The following is a 15,977-nucleotide window of genomic DNA, read 5'->3' as shown; positions in this document are numbered from 1 at the left end:
ACCTGTCTACCAAACAGAGAGATCTTTGGCAGCCAGAGGATAGAAACAGAAAAACTGTGTATGCACCTAGCTCTGGACAAGCAAAGAGAAGAGAACAAAGTTTTTACTTTTGAAAAAGGAATAATATACTGTCAAACACCGCTGGATAAATCCAAAACATATGGGAATGCCAAATCACAAGTCAAGTCACGAAGACACCAGACTCAAGTCACTGGATGTCGGAACTGACTCCAGCGTGCAATCAAGATGAAGTCCAGAACCATACCTTACCTGGTTCCAGGCCATTCCTGCAGGGTCCTGTTTTGCAGTTACTGCAAGGGAGCAAAAAGGAAGTGAATCGGGGGTTTCATTACCTTTGGTCCATCAATGGGACCTCTTGCCAGTACTCAATCAATGCGATTAATCCCTTCAGGAATTGCTCGAAACTTGATGACAGCTGGAGGATGGAAGGAAAACCAGCCACCACCTTTTTGGTCCTCTCTCCTTTTTCCAATGTGATCTTCTTCCCAGTGGCTACATGAACAAGACTCTCAAAAATGGGCTGGAACAAAGTTCTCGTGGCATTTATCCACTGAGAGTTATCTAGGGGAAGTTCCTTCCTCAAGAGAGCCATTCTCTTTAACACGATCTGGACTGCTTCTTTAAGCTGTTGATGAGTTACATTCTGAATCAGAGACATGTTGGAAAACAAAGGTCCACTCGGGCCACCTCTTCCACCAGAGACCTCCCCAGCTGTTTCTATGGCTTTCAAAAGGTTATCTGGATGCTGAGCAAATGCCAGCCACAGATTAGACACACACCAGTCATCCTTCTCTAAGTCACTCCAAAGAGCTTCCAAGGTGAGATCAATCATCCTTCTTAAATAAGTCCCAATTCCAATGATGTCTTGTGATAGCATTTCATCCAAAAACAGGATCACTTCCTGGGTTCTTTCCCACGTTGTATCTTGAGGGTAACTATCATTGGGAAGTGGATTAGGATGTAAGAAGTCTATCTGGTTGATGATATTATTTATAGGAACTAAGCAATCCAAAACTTCTTCCCATACGCTGAGTGAATCCATCGCAAATATTTGGGTCCCATTATTAAAAGCTACCACAAGATGCTCCATGTCTCCCAAACTGCTTTTCAGAGAAGTTAAAAATTCAGTGATTTCTTTCAAAATATCAGAAAAGTCCTTGGACTGGTTCATATATGAGAATGTGCTTGTAGACACGTTAACATCAGAGTCTTGCAAAATATTAGGCTTGACCCCAATCATCCCAAAAGCCAAGTCAAGTAATGGTGTCAACAAGTTGCTTCTATTTTCTGATGTGAAATGGTCTACATTCTTCAAAGTACCTATTTTTCTCACAACATTTCGAACACTTTGTCGCAAAACAGTATAGAGACTGTCAAAGAATTTCATAGCATCAGTGGTATTGGGGATGGAATGAGTTTCAAATATGGTGGCCACCTTCCGGGCAACTCTCGTGGCTAGCCCGAGAAGCTCCACAGCGGAGGTCACCAAGGTGGCAAGGTCTCTCATCTCAGCAGTGTCCCTCACCAGCATGGTCAGGGTATCAGACATCTCCAAGAGAGGCTCTAAGGCATCACTTTCTGCACCAGCTCTTGAGATAACACCAAGCAATCTCTTGGTAATGTCTAATGTTGCCCTGTTTCTTAGAGGGAATGAATTATTTATGAAGGAAAGCAAACTAGTTAGATTGGAAAGTATAACTTCTCGGAGTATAGGATACAAGTCACGGAAACCCTCATGAGGAGAGTGTACAAGCACATCCAGGAGATGTGCTACCTCTGTAGAACTTTCTCTCACAAGCTGGAGAGCTGACCTAAGATTGTGACTGAGATGGAGGAGATCCTCAGAGCTGTTCGTGTGGAAAAGCAACTGACTCACGGCCGCAAGAAACTCCGAATTATTTTCAGTCTTATTTTTCCCTGGGGTTTCCCTTAGAAGAACATTAAATAAATCTCTCATGAACTTCAGTCCTCGATGATGATCGAAATGAAATTGTCCATTGTCTAAAATAAATGAACTTTTGACTAGATGATTTAGAGTCTCCTTTAAACCTGAGAAAATGCTCATCGGTCTGTCTTCTTTTGAGGCGGTAAGAAATTGATCCGGTGTCAGAATTTCTAGGATTTTATCCCTTGGGACAAAACTGCAAATAAACATTTTTGAATTTCATGTTTATCAGTGGAAGGATCAGAACCTAGAGGCCTATGTTTGTGTCACAGTAGCACCATGGGGGAATCACCCTGATTACAAGATGACACGCTAACACACATTCCAGATGAAAATTAATATTTTGGTGCCAAATAATGAGAAGGGTGGAGGAATTTCACAGAGAACCCCATTGCGATCCCTCCAACCTAGCTGCTTCAAAAGCCACAGACTTCCGGTTTTAGAAAAGCCAGGAAGGTGAAATCTATATAAATTGTTTCTCACTGCAAGAGGGAACACCCTTCTGAAAGTTCGAAGTCCCAGCAACTCGCTCAGATGGGTGATGGCTCTGTACTGCATCAGTGAGGCGAGGCTGAGTGACAGCCCACCCCCTAACTAACTAACTAATGTTCATCTCGGTGGATTCCCTCAGGAGAGTGGAGGATGAAGGGAAGTCAGTAGCCAATGTACAGCATAAACACTAACCCAGGTGCTGCTGGGAAGCGACTGTGCAGGTGTGATTAATGCCCCTGATGAGTAAACTCGGACATAGGAAGACGGGATTTTGTCCTGGGTGGGCCAGACTTCATCAGTTGAAGGGCCTTCAGAGCGGGCTTCGAACTTCCCTGACCTCGCAACCCCAGACAGCAACTGCTCTTCTCTCCAGTCACCTTGCCCCCCACAATGGTCTCCTGTGGAAGCGCGCCCTCCTCACAGCCTGCTTAGCCAGTGCTCACAAGCGGACGAACCCGTTCTTTGAATTAAATCCTTGTTCTGGTTCTACTTCAGGGGCCGGGCCCTGACTGATACACACATGCCAGGCTGAACTGGAGTATCCCTCCTGCCTTCTCACCAGCAAGCTTCCAATAGAAGGAAAAAAAAATAAATATGAGAGAAACATAATGTGACCATCAGTTATAAAATGTTAGATTAACTGGAATAAAAATATTTGAACGCCTCACTGGTGATGAGACAGTGACTACATCACTTCAAATAGTGATGAAGTGTATGCATATACATACATAAAAACTAATGCTGGGAGTGCCTGGGCGGCTCAGGCAGTGAAGCATCTGCCTTTGGCTCAGCTCTTGATTCTAGGGTCCTGGGATCGAGTCCTGTGTCTGGGTCCTTGCTCAGCGGGGAGTCTGCTTCTCCCCTTGCCTGCCATTCCCCCAGCTTGTGCTTGCTCTCTCCCTCCATCTCCCTTCCTCTCTCTCTCTCTGTCAAATAAGCAAATAAATAATCTCCAAAAAAAAAAACTAATGTTTAAGTTCCACATAAAATAGAACTTCGTAACTATTTGCATAACCCGAGAACGTAAGAGAGCATAAGTGATTAATCGCCAGGGCCTAGGTTTCTGTACGTGTTTACTACTTAGATGACAATCATCAAAATTATTTCACCATGATATTTTAATGAAATGTCCATTAAGACAAAATTCCCTTAGAAGATCATCCAAGGGTGATGGGTACAGAAGTGCTGTTACTGATGTTTATATGCTCCAGGAAATAAAAATCAATTGTAACATATAACAACCTCACTTACTATAAAAAAAAAAAAAAAGAGAGAGAGGGAAAGAAAGAAAAGAAAAAAAGAAAAAAAGAAAAGAAAAGTCTCAGGGCACCTGGCTGGCACAGTCTGTTAAGCGTCCCACTCTTGATTTCAGCTCAGGTCATGATCTCAGGGTCGTGGGATTGAGCCCATCAGGCTCTGTGCTCTGCACAGAGTCTATTGGAGTCTCTCTCCCTTTCCGTCTGCCCCTTCTCCACCACCCCAAGCATTTTCTCTCTCTCCTTCTCTCAAAGAAATAAATAAATCTTAAGGAAAAAAAGTAGACTTACCTCAACTCTGCAATGATGTCTTTGTGGAAGGCCTTTAGCAGAAGAGATATTCTGTTCTCAGAATTTTCCTCTAGCAAAAATGAGAAGAATGTTTTCAAAACCTGTTCCGTGAAATCCACTACGCTTCTCGGAGGAAGGATTATTCTCTCACCATTTTCTGACTGTGTCCGGTTCAAGGTGAGCTTAATGAAATTCATTATGTGAAGGTCACTATCACTTGAATTTGAGGCTGCCTCTGGAGACCTCCCAGTTAAATTACTGATTGAATTAATTAGGAAACTTTCAAAAAGGAATTGAGCAAGTGAGAAATTAGTTAGCTGTTCTTGGCTTAGCAGTTGCATAAGATGGGCAACATCAGAATTACCTTCCCTAGAAATGGTTTTAAGAAGCCCCCAAAAGGTAGCAATATCTTTGTTGGTCAACAAAGCTAGATCATCAGTTGAGCTCTCATTGGCCATAAGAAGAAATAATGTTTGAATCATTCCAGAATCATCTTCCTTTGCCCATTTACGAAGCCAGTTTTTTACGACTGACAGAAAATCTTCAACGACTTCTGATATCCTCAATGACGATGAGCCCAGGCTTTCGAAAAAATGGGCAAGTTGTAAAGTTACATTTTGAAGAGTATCTGAATTAAGCATCTGAATTTCTCTGATAATTTCAGAAAGCTGGGGTTTGATAGAAAAGTTGTGGCTTAGATTGGCCATGATTTCTTCAAGCTCCATCCCTAGATCCTCAAAGTAAGAAGAGTGGAAAGTTTTTTCTCTTTTTTTAGTAAAACTTGATGGTGCTTCTAAACTACTGCCTGTCAGGTTCGCATCGAGAAATGTCTCAGATGGAGGGTCTAGAGAATGGGGGCTCTTTTCTAGGTGCTGATCCCCAGAAGGCAATTTCATGATCTTTTCAAAATTCAAGGAAATCTTATTTCGAACAGATGCCTCTGTGCCTTCACTAAGGTTAAGGATCTTGTTTAAACTAGCTAGTGTATCAAGAATGTGTTTGTCTGATGGAATTTTTGTAAAGTTAACATTTTTTAATTTTGCTATGATTTGCGAAACAATTTGCCTTATGGGGCCACTGGGACAAAGTTCAGAGATGCTACCGTTGCTTTGATTTTCAAAAGATGGGACAAATGGTAACACTTTATGCCAAAATTCCTGCATGGTTTTCACAAGCGAAATTTTAACATGAAAGACTTCGGAAAGCTCCAGAAGAATGGAATTCCAGTCCACTAGTTCACGAATTACACAGACCATCTTCTTCATAATCTCCTTCTGTGAACCTTTGTCCAAACATTGTAAACCTTCACCTGGGGGAGAGACGTGGAGGTAGTCGAGCAGGCTGGCCACTTTGGTATAAAAGGAAGATGGCATGAGCTCATGGGATTTACAGCCTTCTAACTTTGGATTCTGCTGAAACCCAGAAGTTGTCTGATTCCAGCACCAAACCACAGGAAGGCAAGTGAAAGCCTCGGAAAGAATTCCTGGTTTCTCCGCTATTAATTCAATTGTGTCCAAAAGAGTTCTTATCACGTTAGCAAAGTCTTCCTTGGTGACATTGGAAATGCTTATGCCATGAAGGAGCGTGAAGTTATAGACATCCTTGAGGAGTTCTGTGATGTTTTTATCAACTCCCCTCTGCAGGAGCCTTACAGCATGAGGAAGCATGTAGTACACGTCTACCACGACATTCACATCGTCCTTAGGGAACAAGCGTGAGAACTTCAGCAGATGATTGACATTCCAAGAATGTGAGCTGTCTACAAATTTCTCCACCAAGCCTACAAGCAGGTTGGCCCCCAGATTGTGGGTACCTAAGCTACTGATATTCTTAAAGAAATCCGTTAGGCTTTCGCTCATTTGCTCAAGTTGGTCGACCAGCAGGTCTATGTCTGTCTTCTTGAGAGTGCGCAGGAGAGACGCTACCTTCTTGAAAACTTGAATATCACCCAGATCTTGTGGAATATTGTGAAGAACTGAGGGCACCAGGGAGTTGAACACATCCCGAATCAGTTGGATGGCAAGACCTACAGCATTCATGATTTTGTGGGGCATTACTGGTGGTGGATTTTGGAGATCATGAGACAGGTTGAAGAGAAGGTAGCTGGCTAGATGATAAAAGGAATGGCCTAAACTGTTGACATCCTTTTCTTTTGAACTGGTAGCAAATAGGTTTAGATACTTTTCAGATGTAGAAGAGGAGTCATTTTCTGGGAGGTGAGTGGAAATACCTTTCATAAGTTTCTGAATTTCCTTCCCCAGAGCTACTAAATGCAACCAAAGATTTGTAAACTGGCTAGGTATGTCATCTGACAACTCTAGGGGTCTTAGAATTAATTCAGTAAGACGCGTCCAGTTGGATTGAGATACAAAATCAAAGTCTCTCGTCAGGTTGTTGATAATCATCCTTACTTGGTTTGTGGAATCATTGAAAAGGGTTAGCAAGATCTCAAATTTGGGTACCTTTTCCCTTTCAAAGACTTCGGTGAGTATGACATTCAGAAAGTCGGTTACATTTTTCAATACAATATTCACACAATTTGTATCTGACTTATTCAGTGTGCAGTGAGGTCCCTTCATACTGAGAATCCAAGCAGCAAGTTTCAGTGTAGAATTAATTTTGTCTCCCACGTCTCTGAAACTCCTCCGGTTACCCTGAAGATAGTCGTGTGCAACACTGGAGTTGTACATCACGTACAGGTGGTTTGTGATGTCTATCCATGTGACGCATCCCTTCAGTTTGGTAATCGTGTCCTCAGAGGAAAATGTGGAATTTAACATGGCCAGAATACGTAATGTCTTCTGTGACGTATTTACGTATAAACCATCTTCCAAAATAAACTCGGTAACATTTTGGAAAATCCCGGCACAGGACAATAAATTTTGGTCATGTGACGCATTTAGAAGCAATAACATTGCTTCTCTTAGCTCAGTGATGACACTGTCAAGCCTCACTCCATAATTTGTAATGTTATTTGTAAGAAAGTGATTTATCAGTTGTACGTTTCTGTCGATGTATGCTGAGGTGTTGCTCAATTCCATGAAAACGTCAAGCAGAGAATAGAAAAACTCTCTGCTTGCATTTGTGTTTAACGGAAATGTGTTTAGCTGATGCAGGGCAGTTTCCATGGTAAAAAGGGCTTTCCTTACCTGCTCGGGGCTAAGTGACTTTACCCCAACTAATGCATCACCTAATACTACCCAGAGGTCTCTGAGAGTCAAAAAATCATCCCAATCATGAAAGCCATCAGCTTGAGTTACATTTTTAAACAAATCCAATAGGAGTCTGGCAGGGTGATGGGTGGGAAACATTCCCTGGCAGCTTTCAGAAATTCTCACATCATTTTCCAATTCCAGAAGCTGAGTGAGACCAACATGGAGAGGAGTGAAAACATTCATGTCAAGCTGGAAGAGAAGAGATACGCCTCCCCAGATTTCAGTCCACATCTGAAGCCATGAGACCGTACAGTGAACAGCCATGAACTCATTGAACGTCCTGCCATCCGCTGAGAGGTTGGAAAGAATTTGTGTCCATGGAAGAATAAATGAAGACCCTCTATCTTTTGAGTAATTCACAGAAGAGATGTTCTTATTATCCAAGGCAAAGCATTCATTGCCCAATGGGGCTTTGACTGATTCGTTGAAGAGTTGGCTCATGTATTGAAAGAAGGAAATACGGAAATCTTTGTCTACCAAGAGCAGCTGTTTGAGGCCTGTCAATGTAGCAGGGATCACTTCCAGTTCTGGGCCCTCAGTAGACATCAGGGATTGGGCCTGAAGCTCCAAGTAGTTAAAAATTGAAAGCAACTGCTGACAATGAGATCCCTCAGAAAGTCCCTCAAGAACTCCTGTTGTCTCATACAAAAATTCAAATGCTTTACCGATGTTTTGAAAATCAAATTGCTTTATGATATCCAAGATGCGCTCTGAGGTTTGTGCAAGGAAAGATAGCAAAGCCTCTGTACTTGGAATGCTCAAGAGTTTATAAATATATTCAAAACATGAAGCATAAATCTTCAGAAGCAAAGCTGAATCGTTGTCCTGGAAGATGTCTAGATATATCTTAGTCAAGACCGTGTCCATGGCTCGTCTTTCGGGCTCAGAAAGGGCTGAGAAAAGTTCAGATGCATTCCTTATAGCGTAGACTGTGTCTAGAGCTTCAAATACTTGTCCTTCCTTCAGAAATCCGAGCTCATAGAGACTGCTTATCACAGTTTCACTCAAATGTACAAAGTCCATTTCCATAGCTGGCAATCGCGGCCAGTCTGACTGGAACAACTGGGAAAAGTTAAGGCTCTTGGTAAGAACCCTCTCATCTTCTGTGACTGAAAAATTAAGAAGTGTAGACACAGTTTCCAGCCTGACTCTTTCTTCTTTTGAAATGCCATACATCCACAATTCCAGGAGCTTGGGATCAATTTCAAAAAGTACTAATTCCATGAACCTCAAGATATTATCTGATTCGTTCTTTATCCAGAGACTTTCAAGAGATCCTATTTTGTCGATCACCACTTTGCCAAATTCCAAAAGTTTCTGAGTAGCAATAGCAGATGTGTCGCTCTCTAAACTTCTTGAATGGTTGACCCACAAGTGGCTTGTGTTCAGAAGAGTCTCACTGAGAGATGGGAGGTCATGGAATTTGGGCACGCTGGGTGAGTCAAAAGGATCAGGCAATAATTCCTCCAAAAATCTCACAAAAGATAAAAAAAAGTTTATTTCCTCATCCTCGAGGGAATGCAACTTCTTTTCCATCATGAGAAGTTCCTTTGTGGAATTCAAGACTCTACAATGTTAATGGAATTGTCTTAGTATCCAAATAAATAGATAAATAAATTCAAGACAAATTCAGTGTTTCAAATTTTCAAAGTAATACACGTATTTAGAGGAAAACATAAATGGACTGTTTGCTACACAGTATATTTCACAACTGGAACTGAATCGTTGTGAGTATTCCAAAGTGTTTTAGAAAGTCACAATGCAGATGCCTATACATAGCTTAAAATCTGCCTCCTGCACCAAAAACAATGCATTTTAAATTATTTTAATCCATGATTTCATATGAAGGATCATTAAAGGTAAGTTTGCTACATATGCCAGAAGAATCTGAGGATTCGATTCCTTGTTGTGTCTCAGAATGTCTTGGCTAGAGCAGGGAGGGGTATAGGGAGAGAGAGAAGCAGACACCCCGCTGAGCAGAGAGCCCAGTGTGGGGCTCCCTCCCAGGACCCTGAGATCATGACCTGAGCGGAAGGCAGATGCTTAACTGACTGAGCCCCTCAAGTGCCCAGAAACTCATGATTCTAGATAATGTGCTTTCTCTCCAGGTGCCTACTTGTAAAATGCACACAGTTCTCAAAGGAGCACATCAGGGGTTCCAACAAGTCCACACCCGTAACAGAGGTCCACATGTGGAGAAGTCTACTAACTTCCACTAACTCAGGAGTCACCAGTCCACTCTTTAAATCCTTGGGGACCTATGTGCTTGAGTTTAGAAAGACAACATGGTGGGGGGGGGCACCTGGGTGGCTCAGTCAGTTGAGAGTCTGACTCTTGATTTTGGCCGTGGTCACAATCTCAGGGTCATGAGACCAAGCCCCACGTGGGGCTCCACACTCAGCCTAGAGTCTGCCAGAGAGTCTCTCTCTCTCCTTCTCCCTCTGCCCCTCTCCCGTTCATGCTCGCTCCCTTGCTCTAAGTAAAAAGAAGTAAAATATTTTAAAAAATGTAAAAAGATGACATGGTTCACGTATCAGGTATGTATTAATGCCCCCTCCACCCGTGGGGACTGGGGCAGACCCCCAACTCATGAACCCTCCCGGTAGTGAGACCTGAGATGGGCGCACCGTGTTGGGGTCTCTGTGGAAGGAGCTGTGAAACCCCTGTAAGAAAAGCCTCCATGTCCAGACTTCAAAAGACACATTGAAAAATTGTGGATAAGGATTTTGACCGGTATCGGCTACTAATACCTTCAAGGCTGAATTCCTTCCTAAACCTCTTTCATTCTATAATCCTGTCAGCTAAGGCACAGTCTTGACACAGGACAGACACAGGAGAGATGAAATGAATATTGCTTTCCTCCCATCTAATAGCTGGGATCTGGGAGCAGAAGGTACAGTCTTCATTTAGTTTACTTTCTTTCTTTTAAGATTTTATTTATTTAAGTGAGAGAGCGAGCGAGAGAGAGAGAGAGAGAGAGAGAATGCAAACGCTCAAGGGAGAGGCACGTCATCATTTAATTTACTCTTATTTGCAAGACAGTGGCGACTTTGAACCAGGAAACACTGAGAACATTCTCCAGGGAACTTCTCCAGCAAGAACAAGAAAGCTGTGCTATGAGGAATTCCATACGGATCTTGTTCAAGTCCAGCCTTGCATAGGGATACACACACAGCTGGGGCGCCTGGGTGGTTCAGTGGGTTAAGCCTCTGCCTTCAGCTCAGGTCATGATCTTAGGGTCCTGGGATCAAGCCCCGTGTTGGGCTCTCAGGTGTGGGGAGCCTGCTTCCCCCTCTGCTCCTCCTCCCACTCGTTTTCTCAAACTCCTCCCTCTCTCTCAAGTAAATAAATAAAATTAAAAAAAAAAAAAGAGCAGTGTGAGTAAGGGCTGCAGCAGAAGTAACTAGAACCACTGGTAGAAGTACAGCTCCACATCGTTACATCACTTTATAGTTTGTAAGGCACTTTCCTAACTACAGTTGTAGTTCACTCCTACAGAAGCCTGTTGGGATATACACCAGTATCTCCAAGTCACGGAAAAAGAAATATTTCATATATATACACACACACACACACACACACACACACACACACACACATATAAACATATATATACATATATAAAATTTTAATACACAGAAATTTAATACATATACAATTTTAATATATAGAAAATTTTCTATAATATATAGAAATACAATTTTAATATATAGAATTTTTTTTTTTAATTAGCAGATTCACGCAGCTATTATATGGCTGGAATAGGACATGGCCCAGAGTTTTTCTTTTGCTGAATAGCTTTGGAACTTTGGTGTGCACCAGAACCACGTGCAGAATTCCTTAAATCTACAGAAAGCCGGGTCCTCCACACAGCCAAGGTTTAGCATGTCTGGGGCAGGCTCCAGGAATTTGTATTCTTAACAAACTTCACAGATAAGTTTGATCCGTTCCCAAATTTAAAAGCTATGTCCTAACACAAAGCTTCTGTCAACATACCCCACAAGCAATAAATAAAGTGTTCTTTAAACCACATCCAGGGGACCTGCATGGCCCTGTCAGTTACCCGTCTAACTCCTGGTTTCTGCTCAGGTCATGATCTCAGGGTCGTGGGACTGAGCTCCATGTCAGGCTCCACGCTCACTGCAAAGCCTGCTTAAGGCTCTCTGTCCCTCTCCCTCTGCTCCCCCAACTCTCTGAAATAAATAAATAAATAAATAAATATTAAACTCCACGCGATATCCAGGGCGCGTGGCTGATGCAGTCAGGGGAGCATACGACTCTGGATCTCAGGGTTGTGAGTTCAACCCCCACACTGGGTGTAGAACTTGCCTTCAAAGATAATAATAAATAAATAAAGTGAGAAGCTCATGTATTAAAAAATTAAAGAAAGAAGCTGTATACCATCTCCATAATTATACATGAGAATTTCTGTCTGAATGCATGAGCAGCATATAAACTGGCGATTTAGTTCCAAAGCTCACTTCTCTCCCAAAAGTCCCCAGAGCTCCCAGAATCTTCAGCCACGGATCCCGTGTCTAAAGTACACAACTGGATGAGACTATTATCCAACCATTCCATTTTTGGAGCATCTATTATAAATCATGCTTTTGAAGGAAAATCTTACAACTATCATTTGTGTTTCTTTTCAAAATCCATGGAAACAGGAGTCATAAATGCTATGGGGCAAATAATATCGAATGCCTAATATGAAGTACGGCATCCACAGTCACATCAGAAGTTCACATTTTAAAGCAAGTGTTTCCTGAGGCACCTGGGTGGCTCAGTGGGTTGAGCATCCCACTCTTGATTTTGGCTCGGGTCATGATCTCAGGGTTGTGAGATCGAGCCCCACATAGGGTTTCACGCAGGACATGGAGACTGCTTGAGATTCTCTCTCTCACTCTCCCTTCCCCCCCGTCCCCACTCACCCTCTCTCTCAAACTCTCTTAAAAAAATAATAATAATTACACAAATAAATAAATAAAGCAGACATTTCCTATAAATAGGTTTTGCTTGTCTCAGATAATAGTTAAATCAAAACCTGGAAGTTGAATTTTGAAAACTTACCTGGAGATGGAAGCAGCTGGAGACTTGAGTAAATTACCCAAAAATGTGAAATAATTATCGGTGATGGCTTCCCAATCCATGTTTTCTTCATAACAAGGAGATTCCTCAGAGAAATCTAAACAGAAAGGCATGTCATGTATTGATTTCAAGTTGGACACAACAGTCAAATCTACCAAAGTGAAGAACGCTTTAGTGGTCTTCTTAATCTGGTTGAAAATAAAACAAAGAAGGATTAGAAATCCTTGTGATTTGGCTTCTGCGTCTGGCCAAGGTCAACTGCCACTGGCCATCAAGCAGTATAGACAGTGATCCACAGAAAACAGGAAGTAATTAAAGTGAGACCCATGATTATCCCATCTGTTGCCTTAAAGAAAGTATCGCAGGACTGACCCAGGAGGTGGAACCAAGTGGAGCTGGTAGGCACCTTGAGTAGATGGGATGAAGGTTGGAGTACAAAAGACTGCGCAGACACACAGAACAGACTCCAAGGAGAGAGCTGCACAGACGGAGCACTTTCTGTATGCCTCCTTCAAGTATTCAGCTGAGGGTAAATCAGTGCATGCTGGTGAAGAAACCCCCTGAGACCAGGGAAAGATCCACCCAAAAAGATTCAAGAAAAGTGTCCAGTGGTCAGTCACGTGGGCCAGGAACAAATTCTGTTTCCATCAGCCAGACTGGAACAATCCACAGTTCTCATTAGACAGTGAGTACAAGATGCAAAATGGGTCTTGCCTCAGTCCTGGGGCATATTTGCAACCACACCGAATACCATCCCAGTCCTGCCTAGCAAACCTTAAAAGCCAGATCCTAAAGGATCAAACTCTTTTCAAGAACATGAAAAACAGGGGCACATGGGTGGCTCAGTTGGTTAAATGTCAGCCTTTGGCTCAGGTCATGATCCCAGAGTCCTGGGATCGAGCCCCATGTCGAGGTCCCCACTCAGCAGAGAGTCTGCTTCTCCTGCTGATGCCCTCGACTTGTTCTCTCTCTCACTCAAATAAATAAATAAAATCTTAAAAATAAAAAAAAGAACATAAGAAAACAAAACAACAACCACAAAACAAAGCTAAAATCATAATGTCTGTCATCTAATAAAAAATTACTGGGCATGCAAAGAAGCAAGAAAATGTGACCCATAGTTAGGATAAAAACCTAAGAAATCTAAACTAACCCAGAATAAGATGGCACTGGTACAAAAACAGACACATAGGTCAGTGCAACAGAACAGAGGCCTCAGAAGATAAACCTACAGTTATATGGTGAATTAATCTGTAACGAAGGAGGCAAGAATGCTCAACGGGTAAAAGACAGTCTGAACAAATGGTGTTGGGAGAACTGGACCACTTTCTTACACCATCCACAGAAATAAACTCAAAATACAATGAAGATCTAACGTGAAACCTGAACCCATGAAACTCCTCACAGAAAACATAGGCAGTAAACTCTTAGACATCAGACCTAGCAATATTTTTTTGGATCTATCTCCTCAGGGAAGGGCAACAAAATCAAAAAGAAACTATCAGGACTCCATCAAACTAAAATGCTTTTTGCACAGTGAAGGAAACATCATTAACAAAACTAAAAGGCAACCTGCTGACCGGGAGAAGATATTTGCCATTCATACTTCCAATAAGGAGCAAACATCCAAAATAAGTAAAGAACTCATTCAATTCAACAACAACAACAACAATCTGATTTTTAAAAAATTCCCCCACTGTTCATAGCAGCAATGGCCACAGTCACCAAACTGTGGAAAGAGCCGAGATGCCTTTCAACAGACGAATGGATAAGGCAGATGTGGTCCATATACACTATGGAGTATGATGCCTCCATCAGAAAGGATGAATCCCCAACTTTTGTAGCAACAGGGATGGGACTGGAAGAGATGATGCTGAATGAAATAAGTCAAGCAGAGAGAGTCAATTATCATATGGTTTCACTTACTTGTGGAGCATAAGGAATAGCATGGAGGACATGGGGAGATGGAGAGGAGAAGGGAGTTGGGGGAAATCGGAGAGGGAGATGAACCATGAGAGGTTGTGGACTCTGAGGAACTAACTGAGGGTTTTGGAGGGGAAGGGGGTGGGGAATGGATGAGCCTGGTGGTGGGTATTGAGGAGGACACAGATTGCATGGAGCACTAGGCGTGGTGCATAAACAATGTATATTGGAACACTGAAAAAAAAATAAAATTAAGATGTTAAAAAAAATTTTTTAAATAAAGTGAATTTAATTTCTCTTAAAAAAAAAAAAATGGGCAGATGACCCGGGTAGGTATATTTCCAAAGAACACACACAGATGGCAAATGAACACAAAACATAGACATTTTGGGAAATATTCTTGGGTCATTTCTTCAATCATTCCAAACCCTGCATCATCTCTACTTTTGAGAACTTCCAATCACGGTCAGTGGGACCTTCTACACAGCTCTCTATCTTCACAATCTTGTAGAATATTCTCTCTTCTAATTTCTGGTCTATTTCGCTTGAAAACACTTCTATGTATGTACTTACACATTTTTTAGTTTCTTTTTTTTTTGTATTTCCTCTTCCTTAGGATTATTTTTATTTTATTTTATTTTATTGTATTATGTGATGTTAGTCCCCATACAGTACATCATTAATTTTTGATGCAGTGTTCCATGATTCATTGTTTGCGTATAACACCCATTTCTCCATGCAATCCATGCCCTCCTCAATACCCATCACCAGGCTCACCCATCCCCCTGCCCCCTCCCTTCTTGCACACATAAGAGGGGCGCTGGGCACTCCACTGTTCAGAACAGGCAGGTTAGGTCAGTCCCCAGCATTGTCGGTGACATCTGGACCATCGGTCACGTCTGCCGCCCCAAAGTCAGAGCAGGCTACCCCCATTTGTCCAGACCCATGAGCTTCGTCTTCTGCTAACACGGAGGAGCAGCAGAGGCCTGGCTTGGGCGACAAAGGGAGGCTGTCTCAGCATTTCTCCTTGCCCACCGTCTCACCCAAACTATCGGCAGTCCCATCCCTCGAAGTCACTTTCAGATGCTTGGCCCTCCAGTGCACGAGACCTATGGGCTTTCTGCAAAGGACGTCAGCACCGCTCTTCTTGTCCTACCCTCCATAGGCTAGAGAGTAGCCTGTTGTTTCTCTGCTGCACCTGACGCTGTTGTCCACATGCTTTCCTGCGTCTCGGGGTCGATCACGGCCATCTGCTGCTGTTCCCTTCCTGGTGAATTATGTTCCCGCTTTCTTTTTTAAAAATATTTATTTATTTCAGAGACAGAGAAGATGAGTGGGAGGGGCCGAGTGGGAGGGAGAGAAAATCTCAAGCAGACTCGGCACTGAGCACGGAGCCCAGCTCAAGGCTCGATCTCACAACTTTGAGATCACGACCAGAGCTGAAACCAAGAGTCAGATGCTCAACCGACTGTGCCACCCAGGCCCCCCATGTTTCCTTCTTTTATTTAAAAAAGTTACTCGATGTGGCTTGGTTTTCTGGTAGCATTAACCTTTTAAAAAGTCTGATGTGAATCGCACACCCTGCGCCAGCTATGAAGCTTGTTGCCTCTTTTTTTCTCCATAGATGCCAAAAAGCATAAATCACTTGCCTTAAATTTGGATTTCTTTCTTCTAAAAAACCTCAGCTTTATTGAAATATAGCTGTCGTAAAACAAATCACAGCTGTTTGCACAGACCATTTTTAGGGTT

General features: G+C 42.5%; 1 protein-coding gene across 1 annotated transcript in view; it reads right to left on the bottom strand.

Annotated features, from left to right (window-relative positions):
- ABCA13 (ATP binding cassette subfamily A member 13) overlaps nucleotides 1-15,977 on the bottom strand; it is a 340,662-nt gene that overhangs the window by 254,714 nt on the left and 69,971 nt on the right. Inside the window, exons 17-19 of the mRNA XM_047695838.1 lie at nucleotides 12,288-12,402; nucleotides 4,006-8,787; nucleotides 354-2,162 (exon numbers count right to left, since the gene is read on the bottom strand). Of these exons, the coding sequence (XP_047551794.1) occupies nucleotides 354-2,162; nucleotides 4,006-8,787; nucleotides 12,288-12,402 (6,706 nt within the window). The remainder of the gene's footprint in view (nucleotides 1-353; nucleotides 2,163-4,005; nucleotides 8,788-12,287; nucleotides 12,403-15,977) is intronic.

This window comes from Lutra lutra, chromosome 11 (genome assembly GCF_902655055.1).
Source record: "Lutra lutra chromosome 11, mLutLut1.2, whole genome shotgun sequence".
NCBI classification, from domain to species: domain Eukaryota; kingdom Metazoa; phylum Chordata; class Mammalia; order Carnivora; family Mustelidae; genus Lutra; species Lutra lutra.
Note: the sequence above shows the minus strand (reverse complement) of the source record. Positions and strands in the feature narration are given on the sequence as shown.